Source organism: Pithys albifrons, chromosome 10 (genome assembly GCF_047495875.1).
Source record: "Pithys albifrons albifrons isolate INPA30051 chromosome 10, PitAlb_v1, whole genome shotgun sequence".
NCBI lineage: Eukaryota > Metazoa > Chordata > Aves > Passeriformes > Thamnophilidae > Pithys > Pithys albifrons.
Window position 1 is genome coordinate 32763646 of NC_092467.1, and position 20683 is coordinate 32784328.

Consider the following 20683-nt stretch of genomic DNA (forward strand, 5'->3'; position numbering starts at 1 on the left):
CCCTCCCAACCCAGCCCATTCCATGGATTTGAGGGTACTGTTCCCTCTTGCTGGAGACCGCTCTCACTGCAGGTGTGACAGGCAGGAAAACGTGACAGTGTCACTCTTGGAAGCCTGGAAATCCACAGGGATTTGGGTGCACCTTCACTGTGTGGTGACCCCTGACAGCAGAGTGGGGCAGGGAAGGGGCTGAGGAAACCTGAGTCACCCTGGGAAAGGTCAGCACTGACATCCCTCACCCTCTGAGGTTTCCCTGAAGCGCTGCCGCCTTTTGTTTGGGTTTTTCCCCCAAAGTTGTAACTGCTACTTTGTTAGAGTTGCAGCTGAAACACTTTTCTTTTTAGGGCTTTTCATTGGTGTTACAATGTTAAAGGTGTCCCCAGGGGATACAGTGTCTTCTGTGACAAAACAAAGTTAAGAGGGCTACTTAACAGAGCCTTGATGTGTCGGGGATGTCTGGAGTATCCACAGAAACAGTATCCCTCCTGGAATACTCTGCATCTTCTGCTTCCTGACTTTTCCTGCTGGAGGGATTTAAGTGCATTGGGCAGGACTGAGTCAGTGCCATTAAAACCTGACCTGTGGTTCTTGCCAGCTGGGCCCTCTGGAGCTGCTCTGGCAGCTTCTCCAGAACCACCAATGCTGCTGGTGTGGGCTTTGTTTGGGTGGGGTTTTTTCAGTTCCCAGAATCCCTGAATGGGTTGGGTTGGGAGGGACCTTAAGGCTTGTTCCACCCCCTGCCATGGGCAGGGACACCTCCCACTGTCCCACGGTGCTCCAAGCCCTGTCCAGCCTGGCCTTGGACACTCCCAGGGATGGAGCAGCCACAGCTTCTCTGGGAATTCCATCCCAGCCCCTCCCCACCCTCCCAGACAGGAATTCCTTCCCAATATCCCATCTATCCCTGCCCTCTGGCAGTGGGAAGCCATTCCCTGTGTCCTGTCCCTCCATCCCTTGTCCCCAGTCCCTCTCCAGCTCTCCTGGAGCCCCTTCAGGCCCTGGCAGGGGCTCTCAGGTGTCCCTGGATCCTTCTCTTCTCCAGGTGACCCCCCCAGCTCTCTCAGAAATCTCAAAACTCAGCATTTTGAGATAATTTGGGGTGCAAAGCAGCTCAGGAGGTCTCTGATGTGACTTCTGCTCCCAGCAGGGTCTGCCCTGAGGTCTCCCTGGCTTGCTCAGAACTGTCTCCAGTCTGGTCTTGAAAACTCCAGGGAAAGAGACTGGGAAAAATCATCTTTATAGAGGAATGGAGATTTGGAAAGGAATGGCCAAGTCAGGGGACCTTTGCTGAGGTTTCCAGGCTTGGGTGTGCATGTTTGGGATCTGTGAGTTCAAACATTGCTCTTGATCTTTGTGTTCTCAAAGTACAAGAGTTTTCTCATTTAGCAACCAGACTCAAAAAGTCAAATTCCATGGATATAAAGGCCCCCATTTCAGGAATGCCTCTGCAGTTTGGGCACCAGGAATGTTCACATGTACAACTGGCAGTAAATGAGGACCAGCAGCATTTTTCTTTTTTCCATGCTTCAAGATGTTGCTGTTTCTGCCCAGCAAACAAATGTGGCTTTTCCTTTTTCTAACACAAGTTAATTTGAGAGACAAATCAAATATATATTGATTATATTGAGAGAGGGAAGGCTGGAACTGTAACTTTCCATTGACATACCCTGTTATGGAAAGGGACACATTCTCTCTTGAGCAAAGGATGTTCTCCCCCATTTTAGCTCAGCTCAAGAAAGTTCATTAACTCTGGAGGTGTTTTCCTGTCACAAAGCTCAAAAGACCTGAGCAGACTGAGGGTTTGTCAGACGTGTTGCTGTCAATATAGACAGAATTTAATTCTAGTTTTTAGCTGGTTTATGTAACACTTAAAGAGCTGTTAAAGATAACAGAGTCAGTTTGAACAGGATGTGTATTTATTGTGTGGATACTGCTGATTTTGGGATGGGTCATTAGTGCTTGGTTGTATTCAACAGCATGAAAGGTGGTGGCAAAGGCACCTGCAGGTTTGTGTGTAGTGCCCTGTCAGTCCTTTCAGGTGTTTTTGCTGTAGGAGAAATGTGAAGAGAGAAAACTCCATTCATTCCTTCCACAGTTTGGAGTATCCCATTCCAGTCCAAGCAGGAGTGTTGGAATAACCCCTGGGCATCTCCTGCTGGCAGCCAGCATTGCCTGCAGTCAGCTGGGCACAGCTGGTGTGTCTCCTGAGGGCTGTTTGCATCCAACAAACTGCCACAGTGCCACTTCAGCTTGGCCATTCATCTCCCATCCCAAATGACAGTGATCCAGGCACATCCCAAAGTCCAGGGAGTTGTTGTCAGAGGAACACTGTGGATGTTTCCATGTCTGACACGTGCCTGCTGCATTCACCACTTGGCAGTCAGAGGTGTCTGGCCCACCTCAGTCCCATCTCTTCCCATATCCACGTGCTGGAGGGTGTACTGGGGATTATCTTTTGGCTGGTTCTTGCTGCAAGTGTCTCTGAGCTTCTGAAAACACAGACTCAGCCTGGCTTTCCTGAGACTTCTAAAAATACACATGGAATAAACCAGTGACATTCTTTTGGTGCTGATACTTCGTGGCTCAGTGTCTTTTCTTTTTCTCTTTACCAGGAGGTTTGTTTTCTTCCTCCTCAGAGCTGGTGTTTCCTTTGAGTTGCTCAGCTGGAGCTTTACCAAACGTGCTCCTTGGGGTATCAGGACTCCTTGGTCACTTGAGTTTTTCCTCACTGTCTGTGAGTTGGGAGTTCAGGGAAGGTTTTTCATTCTTTTGAACCCACAACAAACATTCACTGTACAATGCATAGAAAATTGGAGTGTGTCAGCATCCCATAGTTTTCCTCTCCTGGGCCTTGGATACCATTCCCCATTGATAGGGAGCAGCTCTTTGTTCCCATGAGTGCCCTTGAGGCAGAACAGTTCTTTGTGCTTCCCTCAGAGTGGCTGCAGCAGAAAATGAGGAGCCACTGAAGTACAGTGGTGTCCTTTTCACAGGAATTCCTGTGCTGTGCCATAGCTTGGGAATTGGGATCTGCTGGTGCCAGTGCAGCCCTGTGATCCATTGAATCATAGAATGGATTGGGTTGGAAAAGACCTCCGAGATCAGCAAGTCCAACCCTTGATCCAACCCTACTGTGATCACCAGCCCAGGGCACAGAGTGCCCTGGGCTGGTGATCACAGTAGGGTTGGATCAAGATGTGGATTCTCACTCAGGCTGGTGATCACAGTAGGGTTGGATCAAGACATGGTGGATTCTCCCTCAGTGCCACATCCATAGAATCACAGAATGGATGGGGTTGGAAAAGCCCTCCAAGATCATCAAGTCCAACCCTTGGTCCAACTCCAGTCCCTTTACCAGATCATGGCACTCAGTGCCACGGCCAAGCTCAGCTGAAAAACCTCCAGGGATGGGGAATCCACCCCCTCTCTGGGCAGCCCATTCCAATCCCTGAGCACTCTCTCTGCAAAGAATTTCTTTCTGATCTCCAACTTCAATTTCCCCTGGCAGAGCTTGAGCCCATCATGCCCCCTTGTCCTGGACAAACTTGTTCTTGGAAGAGTAACCACTGCCAGGGAATTTCCATGATCAAATGCCCCCAAAACCATCTGTGCTACCCTGCCCAGGGTCACCATCACCTGGAGGCACGAAACAAGACTGGCTCACCAAGCCTTGCACCAACTATGTCATCAGAGGCTTCTCCTTCCCCCTCTGTGTGGTGCTGACAGACTGTCACTGAAGGATTTTCCAGGATTTTCCTCCCACCACGCTCCCTTTTCCATGTGTTCAGCTCCAAGCTCGTGCTGGGGGTGTTTGCAGCACATCCTTTGGCTCATGGGTAGGATGGGAAAGGGGTGTCAGTCAGCTTGGAGAGGAGCTGCTGACCCAGGACATACTGCAGCTTCCTGATGGCAGGACCTGGCCCAGGAGGCAGAGAATGGAGTGGTGGGAAGAGGTCGGGATGTCTTTTGGCAGCAGCTGGTCATTAATGCAGAGGAGATGCAACGGAACACTGAAATATGGACCTAGAAATAGAAGGAGAAAATGATTGGCAGTGGATCACACAGACCAGAAACATGAAATGCAGAGAGAATAATGCAGAGATGGGCAGATGTGGTTGGCAAAGCCTGGGAGAGGGAACAGAGACCCAGAGGCTGCTCTCCCAAAGGCTGCCTGTGGGGTCTGTGGCAAGGAACGGAGCAGAACCTCTGGGGGGTGGAAATGGTGTTTCTGGAGGGGGCTGGATTTTGCAGATTTCCTGGTTTGGGTTTTGTATCTCTTTCCTCCCATAGGCTGGAATCCTACCAGTTCTATGTTTTGGAGTTGTTTAAGTCCCTTAGTGGCATTTCAGGCTGTGGAGAAGGTCTTTTCCTTCTGGAGCTGCCAGGCCTTATCTGTGCCATTCCAGAGTGCTGGGAGCTGAGCTTCATTTCTTCAAGTGTGCCTGACTCTCCTGAGATCTTTTCATGCCCCACTGTGGTTTTGTCCCCTCTCAGCAGGGAAATCCTTCGTTGTGCTCAGCTCCATTGCAGTCTGTGTTGGTGCATTTTAGTTCCAGAAGAGTTGGAAGGGACATCTGGAGAACATCCAGACCAAGCCCTGGCTCGGGGCTGTCTCAGCTAGAGCAGGTTGCCCAGTGCCAGTCTGGCTCTGTAACCTCCAGTGCAGACACCACAGCCTCTCAGGGCAACCTGTTCCCACATTTCATCCCTTTTACAGGGAAAAAAGCTTTTCCTTAGGTTTAAACATGTTCCAGTTTGTTCCCAGTGACTGCTGTCCATGGGATGCCACTGAGAAAGACTCTCTCAGTCTTCTGTTCACCCTCATGAACATGGATCTGATCCTCCTGAGCCATCTTTTCTCCAGGCTGAACATCCCAGACTCTCCCAAACTCTCTCCTCCTTGAAGTCGAGGTGGGCAGTTGGTGGTTCCCTTTACATGAGGCTCATGGTCCAAGACCTTCTCCAGGTCCTGTTGGCAAGTCCTCAGTTGTGGCTGAAGGCAAAGCTGCTTTTGGGGGTGGGTTTTGGAGTCCTGGCTCCCTGAGCTCCTGTTAGCCCTGGTTTGTGTGCTATTTTCCTTTCCCCTTTCCCCTTTCCCCTTTCCCCTTTCCCCTTTCCCCTTTCCCCTTTCCCCTTTCCCCTTTCCCCTTTCCCCTTTCCCCTTTCCCCTTTCCCCTTTCCCTTTCATCTTCCCCTTCCCCCTTCCCTTCCCTTCCCTTCCCTTCCCTTCCCTTCCCTTCCCTTCCCTTCCCTTCCCTTCCCTTCCCTTCCCTTCCCTTCCCTTCCCTTCCCTTCCCTTCCCTTCCCTTCCCTTCCCTTCCCTTCCCTTCCCTTCCCTTCCCTTCCCTTCCCTTCCCTTCCCTTCCCTTCCCTTCCCTTCCCTTCCCTTCCCTTCCCTTCCCTTCCCTTCCCTTCCCTTCCCTTCCCTTCCCTTCCCTTCCCTTCCCTTCCCTTCCCTTCCCTTCCCTTCCCTTCCCTTCCCTTCCCTTCCCTTCCCTTCCCTTCCCTTCCCTTCCCTTCCCTTCCCTTCCCTTCCCTTCCCTTCCCTTCCCTTCCCTTCCCTTCCCTTCCCTTCCCTTCCCTTCCCTAGGGATTACAGCCCTTCCCATGAAGAAAAGGGAAGGCTCTCCATGGTTTCCTTCCATGGCTGGGAAGATTGAATTAATTTGCTTTCCCCCCTGTGATTGCTGCAATAAATACACTGAGCCTTTGTGAATTCACACTAATAGTCATGTATTACATATTTTAAATTACCCAGTTTTGCCATTTATCAACCAAAACACCCCAAACAGAGGTCAGTCCTTGCTGGCTGATCTCGATGTCCAGCTCATACATGCAGGAATACTGGACTCTGGAATTTGTTAACATAATCTTTGCAAATAAAGACTTTTGGATGTAGCAATTTGCGAAACTTCCTCTGGTGTTGTGCAACATTTGGCAAAAATGTTTTTAGCTCTTACCCACTTCACGTTGAGTTTGGCCAGGGAGTCCTGAGAGCCCCTTCCAGAGCCTGAAGGGGCTCCAGGAGAGCTGGAGAGGGACTGGAGACAAGGGATGGAGGGACAGGACACAGGGAATGGCTTCCCATTGCCAGAGGGCAGGGATAGGTGGGATAGTGGGAAGGAATTCCTGGCTGGGAGGATGGGGAGGGGCTGGGATAGAATTCCCAGAGAAGCTGTGGCTGCTCCATCCCTGGGAGTGTCCCAGGCCAGGTTGGACAGGGCTTGGAGCACCCTGGGATCAGGGAAGGTGTCCCTGCCCATGGCAGGGGTGGGATGGGATGATCCTTCAGGTCCCTCCCAACCCATTCCATGACGTGACCCTGTAATTCAGTGTTGACCAGGTAGGATTTCCCTTGGCTTTTGCTGTGCCTTTTAAAGCTTATCCTGCCTTAGGCACCATTTCTCCAGGTCAGCAGAGATTCTCCCCAGAATCTAAAAACAGATTGGAAAGTTAATAAATATGGGAAAACCAGCCTGTGGTGGCTCCACCTGAAGTCAGTGGGGATATTCTGTATTTTCTTTGGGCTTTATAGTCTTAGGAGAGCAAAACTTCTGTCCTCCCTTCAGGCACCTTCTCCACCCTTTTCTGCTTGACACAGTGAAATTATTTTGAGGTTCTGCAGCTCTGGAGGGAAAAAAATCAGTTTGCTAACTCAGAACCCCCCATTTCATTAGGTCTGTGCCTGAAAAGAGCTGGAACATTTGTCTGAATTATCAAAACAAACGAGGTTTGAATGTCTGACATGCAGATTTAATCCCAGGAGGTCAAAGATTGGCAAAGGCACAACCAAGGGAAAGCAAATTTTATAAAGATGTTGTTTGGCACATTATAAATATGAGGTTACCAAATATGCTGGGCCAAAGGCTGGCTCTGTTCCCTGGGTTGTTGTGGAAGACTCTTTTTTTCTGCATCTCAAAAAATGGGTTAGTTTTGTAGTTATGTCCATATTAATTTGTGTTTAAACCTACTAAGGAAGAAAGTCGGGCTTGCAACGTATTTTTGTGTGTTTTGTTTGGTTGGATTTGGGGGAGGTTGTTATTTGGGGGAGTTTGTTTTGTTTTGGGTTTCATTGTTGATTTTTGTGTGGGCTTTTTTCTTGATTTTTGTTATTTGTTTTGGTTGATTTGTTTGTTTTGGTTTTTTTTTTTGTTTTGGGGTTTTTTTGGTAGGTTTTTTTTCCCCCCAGCTGGTTTAGAGATCTGAGATTAAGTTGCTTTTTCCTTTGTGCCCTGAGGAATTCTCCTGGTGATTTGGGATTACCTTTAAGAAGTGTGTCCCTGATTTGAGACAGAACAGGGAATTTGTGTTGAGCTTCAAAGGGAAGAGGAATTTCTCTTCAGCTGTGCCTCCCTGGCTGTGTAATCTGGGATATACCTGGGCTGTGTTTGGGATATCCCTTGGGATGTTCCTGGGTTGTGGAAAGGGGATTTAGTTCCTGGAGTGAGAGCAGAGCTGGATCTTTAAGGTGCTGTTTACTTTGGTGCTTTATTTATCAATATATTATTTCCAGTGACTTGTTTTGTATCAGCTGAACTATCGAATTGACTTTGTCCAAATCAGCAAAAATAATTTCCTTTCTTTTCTTTTTTAGCCTTCTGTTGAGTCTTCAAGCCCAGGTAAATGTTTTCTATGATTTCCAAGGTTTTTTTGGCATCCTACTGGTGGAGAAGCTTTCCAGGAGTTACTTAAGCTGGGCTGATGTTACCTCTTCAGCTTTTATTTCTTTCAGAGAAATAATTAATTGCTTTGTAGTTAAACCTTGTAGTCACAACCTTGCAAGCTTTGGAAAGTGAAATCTAAATTGTCCAAGGACACCAGTGGAAAAATCTTAGCAGGGTTAGAGTGAAAACTCAGGTCTTGCTGAAGGACATTTGCCAAACCATCCATCCATCCATCCATTCCTTCCTCATTGCCACAAAATATAACCAGAATTCTCTACAAAGACTTGGGAAAATAAATGCACAAGGGAAAATAACTCAGAACTAAAATCTGCATAACTGTGAAGCTTGTTCAGTGTAAATTTTGGACAAGTCATTAGTCTGTCTTTGAAGTTGTAAACAGAGAAGCTTCCAAAGAATAAAGGGAAGGATTGCCCCGAGTTGGGGTTTTGGGGGTGTTTCTGCTCCCAGCAGAACTGGGTTGAGGCAGGTTTGTGGTTATTTAAGAATAAAGTGTTCAAAACCTGAAGGTTCTGCAGACCTTTAACTGGGGCCTGATGTCCAGGGGTGGCAACTGGGACATCTCCTTGTTCCTCCTGCCTCTGCCCAGAGCCTTCCTTCCCTTCCCTGGGGTGAAGGACTGAGGGGCAATATCTGAATTCCTGAGTATAATCTGCACATTAAAATGTCACCAAAATAATTAAATTAAATTAAACTCTGCGAGGCCATGATGTGACTAAAACCCTGTTCCAAATGTTTCCCATCAGGAGGTTCAGCAACATCTGATGACCATGAGTTTGACCCATCAGCTGATATGCTGGTGCATGACTTCGATGATGAGCGCACATTAGAAGAGGAGGAAATGATGGAAGGAGAGACAAACATCAGATCTGAAATAGAGGATCTTAACAGGGTAGGTGGCCTGGAGTGCTCCTGGGGCAGGGGCAGAGCCACACACACACACACAACACAACACAACACCCTCCTGGGGGAGCTGCAGAAATAACCACCCAAACCGTGAACGGGGAAATGACAGAGACGGGCAAAGGGGCTGGACTGAATGGGGCAGAATGGGGAGAGGAAACCAGGACGTAAATACTTCATAGCTATAAAAATAAATATAAATATACATATTTTTATAGAAATACTTAATATACCTCAATTATATCTATATAATATACATGTATTGTGTATCTTTTATACACATTTTAGACATAAATATGCACATACTGGTACATAAATACTTCATATCTATAAAAAATAAATACTAAATATACATATTTTATATAAATAATCTACATCAATTATATATATAATTGATACATGTATGGTGTATCATGTATATACATTTTAGATATAAATATGTACATACTGGTGCATAAATACTTCATATCTATAAAAAATAAATACTAAATATACATATTTTATATAAATAATCGACATCAATTATATATAAAATATACATGTATGGTATCATGTATATACATTTTAGATATAAATATGCACATACTGGTACATAAATACTTCAGATATATATAAGAAATAAATACTAAATATACATATTTTATATAAATAATCTACATCAATTATATATATAATTGATACATGTATGGTGTATCATGTATATACATTTTAGATATAAATATGCACATACTGGTGCATAAATACTTCATATATATAAAAATAAATACTTAATATACATATTTTTATATAAATACTTAATCTACATCAATTATATAATAATATGCATGTATGGTATCATGAATATACATTTTAGATATAAATATGCACATACTGGTACAGAAATACTTCATATCTATTGAAAAATAAATAATAAATATATATATTTTTATAAGTATTTAATCTACATCAATTATATATATAATATACAAGTATTGTGTGTCATGTGTATACATTTTAGATATAAATAGGCACATACTGGTACAGAAATACTTTGTATCTATAAAAAATAAATAGTAAATATATATATATTTATATGTACTTAATCTACATCAATTATATATATAATATACATGTAAGGTGTATCATGTATATACATTTTAGATATAAACAGGCACATACTGGTACATAAATACTTTGTAACTATAAAAAATAAATACTATATATATATTTTTATAAGTAATTAATCTACATCAATTATATATAAAATATACATGTATTGTGTGTCATTTATATACATTTTAGACATAAATATGCACATACTGGTACAGAAATAATTCATAGATATAAAAATAAATACTAAATATACATATTTTATATAAATCTACATCAATTATATATAATATACACGTAGTGTGTGTCATGTATATACATTTTAGACAGAAATATGCACATACTGGTACATAAATACTTCATATCTATAAAAAACTAAATAACATATTTTTATATAAATACTTAATCTTCATCAATTATATCTATAATATACATGTATGGTGTGTCATGTACATACATTTCAGATATAAATATGCACCTACTGGTACATAAATACTTCATGTCTATAAAAAATAAATACTAAATTATATACATATAATAATACATATACATAAATATATAAATACATATATAAATAAATAAATATAAATAAATATGCATATATAAATACATATTTTATATAAATACTTAATCTACATCAATTATATATATAATATACATGTATTGTGTGTCATGTACATACATTGTAGATATAAATATGCACATACTGGTATATAAATACTTCATGTCTATAAAAAATAAATACTAAGTATACATATTTTTATGTAAGTATTTAATCTACATCAATTATATAATAATATACATGTATGGTGTATCATGTACATACATTGTAGATATAAATATGCACATACTGGTACATAAATACTTTATATCTATAAAAAATAAATACTAAATATATATATATATATTTATAAGTTTTTAATCTACATCAATTATATATAAAATATACACGTATTGTGTGTCATATACATACATTTTAGATATAAATATGCACATACTGGTACAGAAATACTTTATATCTATAAAAAACTAAATACTTAAAGATATTTTTATATAAATACTTAATCTACATCAATTATATATAAAATATACATGTATTGTGTGTCATGTACATACATTGTAGATATAAATATGCACATACTGGTACAGAAATACTTTTTATATATAAAATTAATACTTAATATGCATATTTGATATAGAAATATTTAATATGCATATGCTATATATAAATATATACTTTGTGTAACATATATTTTAGATATATAATATATATATAATATACACATACTGGTACTTATTATATAGATATATAAAATAAATAATATACACATACTGGTACTTATTATATAGATATATAAAATAAATAATATACATTTTTATACATATTATACATATATTGTGTATAAAGTATATACATTCTAGATTTATGTAATATACACATATTGGTACATACTGTGTATATATAAAATAAATATTTAATATACATATTTTAATCTATATTATACATGTACTGTGTATAAGGTATGTCCATTCTACATCAATGTAATATAAATAATATACACACACTGGTACATACTGTAGATATATATAATTAATACTTAAGATACATATATATAGAAATACTTAATATGCATATGTTACATATATAAATATACTGTGTATAATGCACATACATTTTAGATATATATGTTCTATATAATGTCATATATTGGTACATAAATACTTAATACTGGTACATAAATACTTAATACATATATAAAATATAAATATACTGTTTATAATGTATATACATTTTAGACATATATATTATATATAATGTCATATATTGGTACATAACTACTTAATACATATATAAAATATACTGTGTATAATGTATATACATTTTAGATATATATGTTCTATATAATGTCATCTATTGGTACATAAATTCTTAATATTGGTACATAAATACTTAATACATACATAAAATATAAATATTCTGTGTATAATGTATATACATTTTAGATATTATATATAATGTCATCTATTGGTACATAAATACTTAATATTGGTACATAAATACTTAATACTGGTACATAAATAGTTAATACATATATAAAATATAAATATACTGTGTATAGTGTATATACATTTTGGACATATATATTATATATAATGTCATATACTGGTACATAACTACTTAATACATATATAAAATATAAATATTCTGTGTATAATGTATGTACATTTTAGACATATATATTATATATAATGTCATATATTGGTACATAAATACTTAATATTGGTACATAAATACTTAATACTGGTACATAACTACTTAATACATATATAAAATATAAATATACTGTGTATAATGTATATACATTTTGGACATATATATTATATATAATGTCATATATTGGTACATAACTACTTAATACATATATAAAATATAAATATACTGTGTATAATGCATATACATTTTATATATATATATTATATATGATGTCATCTATTGGTACATAAATACTTAATATTGGTACATAAATACTTAATACATATATAAAATATAAATATACTGTGTATAATGTATACACATTTTAGATATATATGTTCTATATAATGTCATATATTGGTACATAAATACTTAATACTGGTGTGTTACATAAACACTTAATACATATATAAAATATAAATATACTGTGTATAGTGTATATACATTTTAGATATATATATTATATATAATGTCATATATTGGTACATAAATACTCAATACTGGTGCATAAATACTTAATATTGGTACATAACTACTTAAAGATGTATCAAGCTGTGCTTGTTTAGTTTCTTGTGGAGTATTTTACAGTTGAGGTTTTGCATCCTGGTCCAGCATTTGCATTTTAGAGTTCCTGTGAGTTAAAATATCCTCTGGCTGAACTTGCATCTTCCACCTGAGCAGTGCAAGTTATTATTTTATAAAGCTCTTGCACCTTAAAGGTTTTTATTTAAAAAAGCACAACTTCATAATTTGACATTTCTTTTGCATTTTTGTGCAAATATCTGTTCTATAATACAGTGGATACAGTAATAGCATCATTTTAATGGAAATGGTGTATAAATCCTCATTAGCCTGAGTGATTATGCCCATATGACCTTAAATTAATTAGTGCATTTAATCTGTATTTCCAGTGTAAATGATCATTTCTGTCTGGTAATTTCAGGTTGTGCTGTCACTCCTGTATTGTCTTCAATTCTTTCTCAGGCAGGAATAATATCCTTAAATTACCAAGTGGGTTTATTATAAATGCAAAGTAATTGAGGTACTGTCTGTGGCCTCGTTGTCTGCAAAGGCCTCCAGAACATTCATTAGTGATCCACAGCTGCATATTCAGTGTACAAATCCTATTTAGCATAAGTGATTATGCCAATATGACTTTAAATTAATTAGTGCATTTAATCTATATTTCCCATGTAAATGATCATTTCTTCCTGGTAATTTCTAGGTTGATATTAAATGGTAAACATAAAGCTAAATAAATAGTTGGTTAATCTAAATATGCTTCATCAAGGTTAAATGAGAAATGGAGCTCCACATGAGTTTTAAGTTGAAAATGTGGAATATTTTGTGTAATTCTATCACCACATTACAACTCTTCAGTTTATCCCCTCATATCCAGTGGCTGCCTCTAGTTTGGGGATAGCAGATTTTTTTATATATATATATATATATATATATATATTTATATTTATATATATATTTATATATATGTATATATATTTATATATTTATATATATTTATATATTTATATTTCTATTTCTATTTATTTATATATATTTATTTATATTTTTATTTATTTATTTATATTTTTATTTTTATATATATTTATCTTTTTTAGTCATGGGTGACAGGCCACTTAAATCTCAAGCCCACTGTCAAGACAAGTGCCATCCTCTCTTTTGCCCCCCACATTATTCCAGATTTCCCCAGCTGGGAACGTGCCTGGTTGGCCAGTTCAGTTTTGGTTTTGCAAAAGCCTTTTTGAACCTCAGTGGTTTCACTCCTGATTGCCATAAAAATTCCCCCTTCCCTGTGGGACAAGGTCTGTCCTGCTCATGGGATCAAACCCTGGTGCATCTCCAGAGTGTTGGTCCTTGAGGAGCCAGGCTGGGGCATCTGGGAATGTTCCCCTGGAGAAGAGGAGGCTCCAGGGACACCTGAGAGCCCCTTCCAGAGCCTAAAGAGGCTCCAGGAAAGCTGGAGAGGGACTGGGGACAAGACATGGAGGGACAGGACACAGGGAATGGTTTCCCAGTGCCAGAGGGCAGAGATAGGTGGGATATTGGGAAGGAATTCCTGACTGGGAGGGTGGGCAGGCCCTGGCACAGGTGCCCAGAGCAGCTGTGGCTGCCCCATCCCTGGGAGTGTCCAAGGCCAGGCTGGGCAGGGCTTGGAGCAGCTGGTGGGAGGTGTCCCTGCCCAGGGCAGGGGTGGAACAAGCCTTAAGGCCCGTTCCATCCCCATCCCTTCCAGGATTCCATGGCTCTGTGAGGCTGAGCAGCTCCCTGGGATTGTCTCTGCACTGGTCCAGTAGAACGTCAGTGTCTACAGACCCAGAGGCACCTTGGGCTGCTCCAGTTCCCCAAGAGCAGAGCAGTAGGAAGGGACTCCAAGCTGTTGGATTTGGTGGCTCTCAGGGACACACCCTGAAAGGTCAGGTTTGCTGAGCAGGAAGGGCCTGGGAGGTGGGACAGCAAACTGTCCTTGCTCACATTCCATGGTGCCATTTCTGAGCTCAGGAGTGTCTGTGCCAGCTGTGCCCGAGTCCCCCTCTCCTACCTCTGCTCCAGAGAGGAGTTATGATCCATTTCTTATGGAATCACAGAATGGTTTGGTTGGGAGGGACCTCAAAGCCCACCCAGTGCCACCCCTGCCATGGCAGGGACACCTCCCACTGTCCCAGGGTGCTCCAAGCCCTGTCCAGCCTGGCCTTGGCACTTCTCCCACATCAGGAATTTCGATGTCTTGGGTAATCCTTGTGACTTTTTGACCCTATTCTATTTTTGCAATATCCTGAAGCAATAAAGAAATAACAATTTGTATTTTCTCTCGGGGAGTTGCAGGTCCTTGGAGCTTTTTGAATTGTAATGAACTATTTGAAGAGGCTCTACCTAAGAAAAATGTTGTAATTGCAAACCCCCTTTCCCAGATAACCCATAGTCAGTAATATTCCTGTTACAGAGTTCACTCATACCTGCAAATTGCAGTAAAAGTTCCTTTTAATTCTCAGCTGTCTCTACAAATATGCTTAAAGAAAGTAAAATTACCTTCCAAAATGTCCTGGAGAACATTTGGATAGTTAGGAATAGGATTTTTCTGCAAGCTGAGCCAGGTTTTAATTAAGACCACAGTCCTTTCATGTTGTCTGTGTCAGTAAAATATTAATTCCCCACTTCTAAGAGTTCTTTCCATAAAATGATACGATGGGGACCAGGAAATCAAGAGGGAACAGGAGGACATTTGGGTCCACATGGTCTGTGTGCAGAGTTTAACCAAAAAATAGAGCAATAAGTGGCAGAATGGGTTAGTTCTTTGAGGTAAAATAAAATAAAACACACATACAATGAGTGCTGGTAACCCCTGTGTTACTCTTATTTTTACAAAGCAGAACTAACTCCACTTGCCTTCCATAATTGGGATTTTTAGGGTGTTTCCAGAAACTAGAAATGTGATGATCAGTGAAGGCCCTTAGGAAAGGTCAGCCAGAAACTAAAAGTATCTGATTATCAGCCAAGATGCACATCAATTACTAAGAAAAACTACTTAGGCCAAGCAGACACCTCCAAATAATAAATAAGGGATTTGATCTCGTGAGAAAGAGAATTTTAAATGTTCTCTGAAAGCTTCTGCTCTGAAAAATCTCCTTGGGGACATCCCATACTGCCCCTGCAGGCTGCGTGCTGCCCATTGCAGGGAACAAAAGGAGTGATTTTGGTTTGCCCAGAGGGAAGAGGGGCACAGAGAGACTGAGAGGTGCATTTGGGCTGTCATTTTGTGTCCCAAACCGAGGTTGTAGAACTCTTAGAACTGTCCCTGTAGCACAACCTCCACAGCAAATATTTAATATTACTGCAAGTTCTGGTCCTGAGCTCTTGGAGCCCCTGCAGGAATTCCTGCCTTGCACCAGGACAAGTTCCTGCCTCAGGGTCTCAGCTGTCTGTGTGAAGCAGTTGCTGCTGACACAGATTTTATCCACTTTTTCCCACAAATATCAGCTAAGTTACCACCCTTTTTTCTGGTTGTTTTTGGGCAGCAGAGGGAATATCAGTATATATTCCAATCAGGAGTGTGTTTGCTCTGGGTACTGAAGGGGGATGATAAAACCAGGCTGTTTAAATGAGCTTTATGAGACTGATGGTGTGTGAGCTCTGCTGTAAATTTATAGAGTTGGGAAATAAAGTGATCCCACACATTTTTCTTGGGAGCCCAAACTTCAAGTTTTGCCTGTCCTTTGCCTTTTGAGTGGCCACCCCTGGTGTGTGTGCTCCCCACTCCCTGCTCTGCTGTTCAGGTGCTCCCCTTGGGCTGGGGGGCAGGTGTGGGGGTGGCCTGGCCGTGCTGACACCCCAAACTTTGTCTGGCTGATTCCCAGGAGAGTGACATGCCAATCCAGGAGCTGCTGAGCCGCTACGGCTACGATGGCACCATCCCACTGCAGGAGGAGGAGGAGGAGGAAGAGGAGGAGGAGGAAGAGGAGGAGGGAGAGGAGGATGATGATGTCGATAACGATGACAACAGTGGCTGCAGTGGGGAAAACAAGGTAAGTGTTTGTGCTCATTTGCAGGTCTGATTTGCACACATTCTGTGCTGCTCAACCACTCCAGTCCCGGGTTGTGGCAGAATAATTCATAATAAAGTTGATTCTGATGCTTTGTGGACTGAACTCTAAGGTTTATTCTTAATTACTCATCTGTGTTTCTCTTTAATTGCTCTTAATTCCATCTCTATCATCCCAAAGTGTTGCTGAGGCAAATTAAAATACATAAATACCCCTAACATTGTGTAAGAGGGACTGTAATTGCCCTTCAGAACTGGCATTTGAAGTGCCTGCAGAACCTTCAGAGATGTGGCTGAATACTTGTTTGAGGTGAAAAGCTGATTACTGAAACTCCTCAGTGAGGAACTGAATTAAATGTGTCTTAGTGTTGGAGATCCTGCAAGTTTTCCAGCCCAAGCATTTTAAATGGTATTTTCCAGCCTGGCAGCCCTGGTTGTACTTCAATGAACTGAACCCAATGCTGTGAGTGCCTTTGCAAAATGTTCAATTTTGAGCTTAACATCTTAAAAATCCTGTTCTGTGTGCCCTTAAAAGAATTTTCTGATTTCAGAAGAGTCTTTTCTACTTGGAATATCCTATATATTTGTAACAATCTTGTCATGGGCACAGCTGTAACCTCTCCATTACTGATGCATCCTGAATTCCATTAAAGTACAAATTCCTTTGAATTGTCAGTAAATAGAAGAGCTCAGGCATTAGTGGAAGTTGCATTACCTAATCTGGCTTTTAAAAGGATGCATTTTGCTTTTTGATACCTCACCCATTCCAGAATCTCTGGAATGATACAGCTGATTCAGAAAGTGAAGTTCTTGGGATTTACAAACTCCCTTGGCAGATGCTGTAAAAGGTTGTTATTTGTGTGGGTTGAATAGTTCAGAAGGAAGATCCATATTAGATTAAATAGGGAAAGGTGCAGGAAGCTGGAGAGGGAGGGAAACTTATGCAGTGTGAAAGATGCACGAAGAATTTCAGTAAGAGTTCCTTGAGGAGGAATTTCTTCCTGGAAAGGGTGGGCAGGGACTGGCAGGGGCTGCCCAGGGAGATTTGGAGTGCCCAGCCCTGGAGGTGCCCAAGGCAGGACTGGCCGTGGCACTCAGAGCTCTGGGCTGGGGGGCAAGGTGGGCATTGGGCACAGGGTGGGTTCCATGGGCTGGGAGGGCTTTGCCAAGGTGGGCATGGGGCACAGGGTGGGCTCCATGGGCTGGGAGGGCTTTGCCAAGATGGGCATCGGGCACAGGGTGGGCTCCATGGGCTGGGAGGGCTTTGCCAAGGTGGGCATCGGGCACAGGGTGGGCTCCATGGGCTGGGAGGGCTTTGCCAAGGTGGGCATCGGGCACAGGGTGGGCTCCATGGGCTGGGAGGGCTGTGCCAAGGTGGGCATTGGGCACAGGGTGGGCTGGGAGGGCTTTGCCAAGGTGGGCATCGGGCACAGGGTGGGCTCCATGGGCTGGGAGGGCTTTGCCAAGGTGGGCATCGGGCACAGGGTGGGCTCCATGGGCTGGCAGGGCTTTGCCAAGGTGGGCATCGGGCACAGGGTGGGCTCCATGGGCTGGGAGGGCTTTGCCAAGGTGGGCATCGGGCACAGGGTGGGCTCCATGGGCTGGGAGGGCTTTGCCAAGGTGGGCATTGGGCACAGGGTGGGCTGGGAGGGCTTTGCCAAGGTGGGCATCGGGCACAGGGTGGGCTCCATGGGCTGGGAGGGCTTTGCCAAGGTGGGCATCGGGCACAGGGTGGGCTCCATGGGCTGGGAGGGCTTTGCCAAGGTGGGCATTGGGCACAGGGTGGGCTCCATGGGCTGGGAGGGCTGTGCCAAGGTGGGCATCGGGCACAGGGTGGGCTCCATGGGCTGGGAGGGCTTTGCTAAGGTGGGCATCGGGCACAGGGTGGGCTCCATGGGCTGGGAGGGCTTTTCCAACCTCAAGGATTCTGTGCAGAATCAAAATAAGAAACACAAGTGTGGGTTTTTGCTCACTTCCTCCATGTGTCCTTGCTCCTTAATTCCTTCCTGACTCAACTTCTCTGTTCTCATGGCCTGCTCTGGGCCTCTCCAGTGGCTGATTTGAGGCCCTGCCTCTCTTTTCCCTTCCCTGGGTGACTGTCCATGTGTCCCTCTGTGAGGAGCCCCCTGTCCCTCTGCAGGGCTCAGCCCCTCTAGGACAATGCAGAGCCTCCCTGCCATCCCATCAGCACCCCCAGCTCAGGGGCTGCCCAGCCACCCCCCCAGCCCAGCTGAGCCCAGCCTGGCACTGGTGCCCAGCAGAGCTGCCCAGTTTGGCTCAGGCTGGAGCAGGGTGGGAGCTCTGAGTTGCTGCAGGCTCTGAGCAGAGAGGCAGAAAATACAGCTGTGGGGGTGGAATAATTGTATAAATCATTCAGGCTTTCTCTGCAAGTGCTCATCTTTGTACAGCCTGTTTAGCTCCCCTGCACTTAGCTGGGTTCTATTTTTAATCTGCTTTAAGCTGCACATGTGACAATACTCTGGTTGCTGGTGAAGGTGCACATCAGTGTGTGCTGGGCCTGGTGCTTCTGGGCCAGAAATAGCAAGAAAACACAGAAAAGAGACAAACAAAAGCATTGAAATAGAAAGCATGGGGTTTATTTTTTATTATTTTTCATTTTCCCTGACTGTGGTAATTCCCACAGTTGTTGTGGTTTATCTTCTAATGAAGAAATTTGTCCTAATTTTTGATCTTGAATCTACTGCTGTGCTGTTCCTGTGGGGTTGAACCACTCTAGTCACATGAATTTTTATGGAAGGTACCATTTCCATGTAAATAATTCCTGCTCTCTTTATTGAAAATTCATTAGAAAGGGTTTTAAAGAACAAAGTAAAGCTTAAAGGTAAATGAAAACCACAAGGATTTGCTTGACTGATGAAAAAATGAAAGATTGAATTGAGATTCATGTTTGTGATTTGTATGGTAGAGTCTGACTGTTACATTGATCTGCTTAAAATCCTGGTCAAAAAATAACCTGAGCAGTTGTTTACACATTTGTGGTGGCTGGGCCTGGACAGGCCACAATCCAGGGCAGATAAAAGATACCTGGGTTGGATATATTGATAATCCTGGGAAAAAAATACTGCCAAAGCAGCGTTTGTCACACACCAAGGAGTAACTGCTGTGCTGTTTGGTTTGTTCTGTGCAAGGAGGAGGCCATAAAGGATTCCTCAGGGCAGGAAGATGAGACCCAGTCCTCCAATGATGACCCTGCCCCATCGGTGGCTTCCCAGGATGCCCAGGAGCTGATCCGCCCCCGCCGCTGTAAATACTTCGACACGAGTATGTCCAGTGCAATTCCTGGCACAGGATCCCCCTCTGCCTGACCCGAGTCCTGGGAAAACACTGGCTTTGCTTTCCTGGGCCATTAGCATCGTGCTCAGAGGCAGGGAAACACCCCCTGGCTTTAGCTGGCTGCTAAATCTGCTCTGCTGGCTCTCTGTAAAGCCAAGAGAGTCTTTTCTTAAAGCACGAAATTTGGGGGGAAATCTCAATTTTACAGTTTTAAACTGAGCAGGCTCTCAGTCCATTTATCCTGCAAACTGGTTTGTGAGGATGTGCCCTTCAAAAACATTACCTTGTACACAGATGAGTAAGTGAAACACCCCCTGGCTTTAGCTGGCTGCTAAATCTGCTCTGCTGGCTCTCTGTAAAGCCAAGAGAGTCTTTTCTTAAAGCACGAAATTTGTGGGGAAATCTCAATTTTACAGTTTTAAACTGAGCAGGCTCTCAGTCCATTTATCCTGCAAACTGGTTTGTGAGGATGTGCCCTTCAAAAAAATTACCTTGTACACAGATGAGTAAGTGAAACACCCCCTGGCTTTAGCTGGCTGCTAAATCTGCTCTGCTGGCTCTCTGTAAAGCCAAGAGAGTCTTTTCTTAAAGCACAAAATTTGTGGGGGAAATCTCAATTTTACAGTTTTAAACTGAGCAGGCTCTCAGTCCATTTATCCTGCAAACTGGTTTGTGAGGATGTGCCCTTCAAAAAAATTACCTTGTACACAGATGAGTAAGTGAAGGAAGTGGCTGGTTAGTGAGGGATTCCCTTGCCATGGTGGTGTCACCTGCCAGTTCCCACTAAAGATGCAGGTAAAAATATTTGCAAAAATATTTGCAAGTAGGAGGTGCCCTGTTCCAGCCTGATAATTGCTGTGCAGTGTGTGGTTATCCTGCCAGGGCTGAGTTCTGTCCTCACCC

At 42.3% G+C, this 20683-nt stretch overlaps 1 protein-coding gene across 3 annotated transcripts in view; it reads left to right on the forward strand.

Moving 5' to 3' along the window:
* MIER1 (MIER1 transcriptional regulator) overlaps positions 1 to 20683 on the forward strand; it is a 46014-nt gene that overhangs the window by 11868 nt on the left and 13463 nt on the right. For all 3 annotated transcript variants that reach the window (XM_071564627.1, XM_071564625.1, XM_071564626.1), the window contains exons 2-5: positions 7595 to 7619; positions 8429 to 8574; positions 16302 to 16469; positions 19636 to 19768. In XM_071564627.1, coding sequence (XP_071420728.1) covers positions 8476 to 8574; positions 16302 to 16469; positions 19636 to 19768 — 400 coding nt within the window. In that variant the 5' untranslated portion in view covers positions 7595 to 7619; positions 8429 to 8475. The remainder of the gene's footprint in view (positions 1 to 7594; positions 7620 to 8428; positions 8575 to 16301; positions 16470 to 19635; positions 19769 to 20683) is intronic.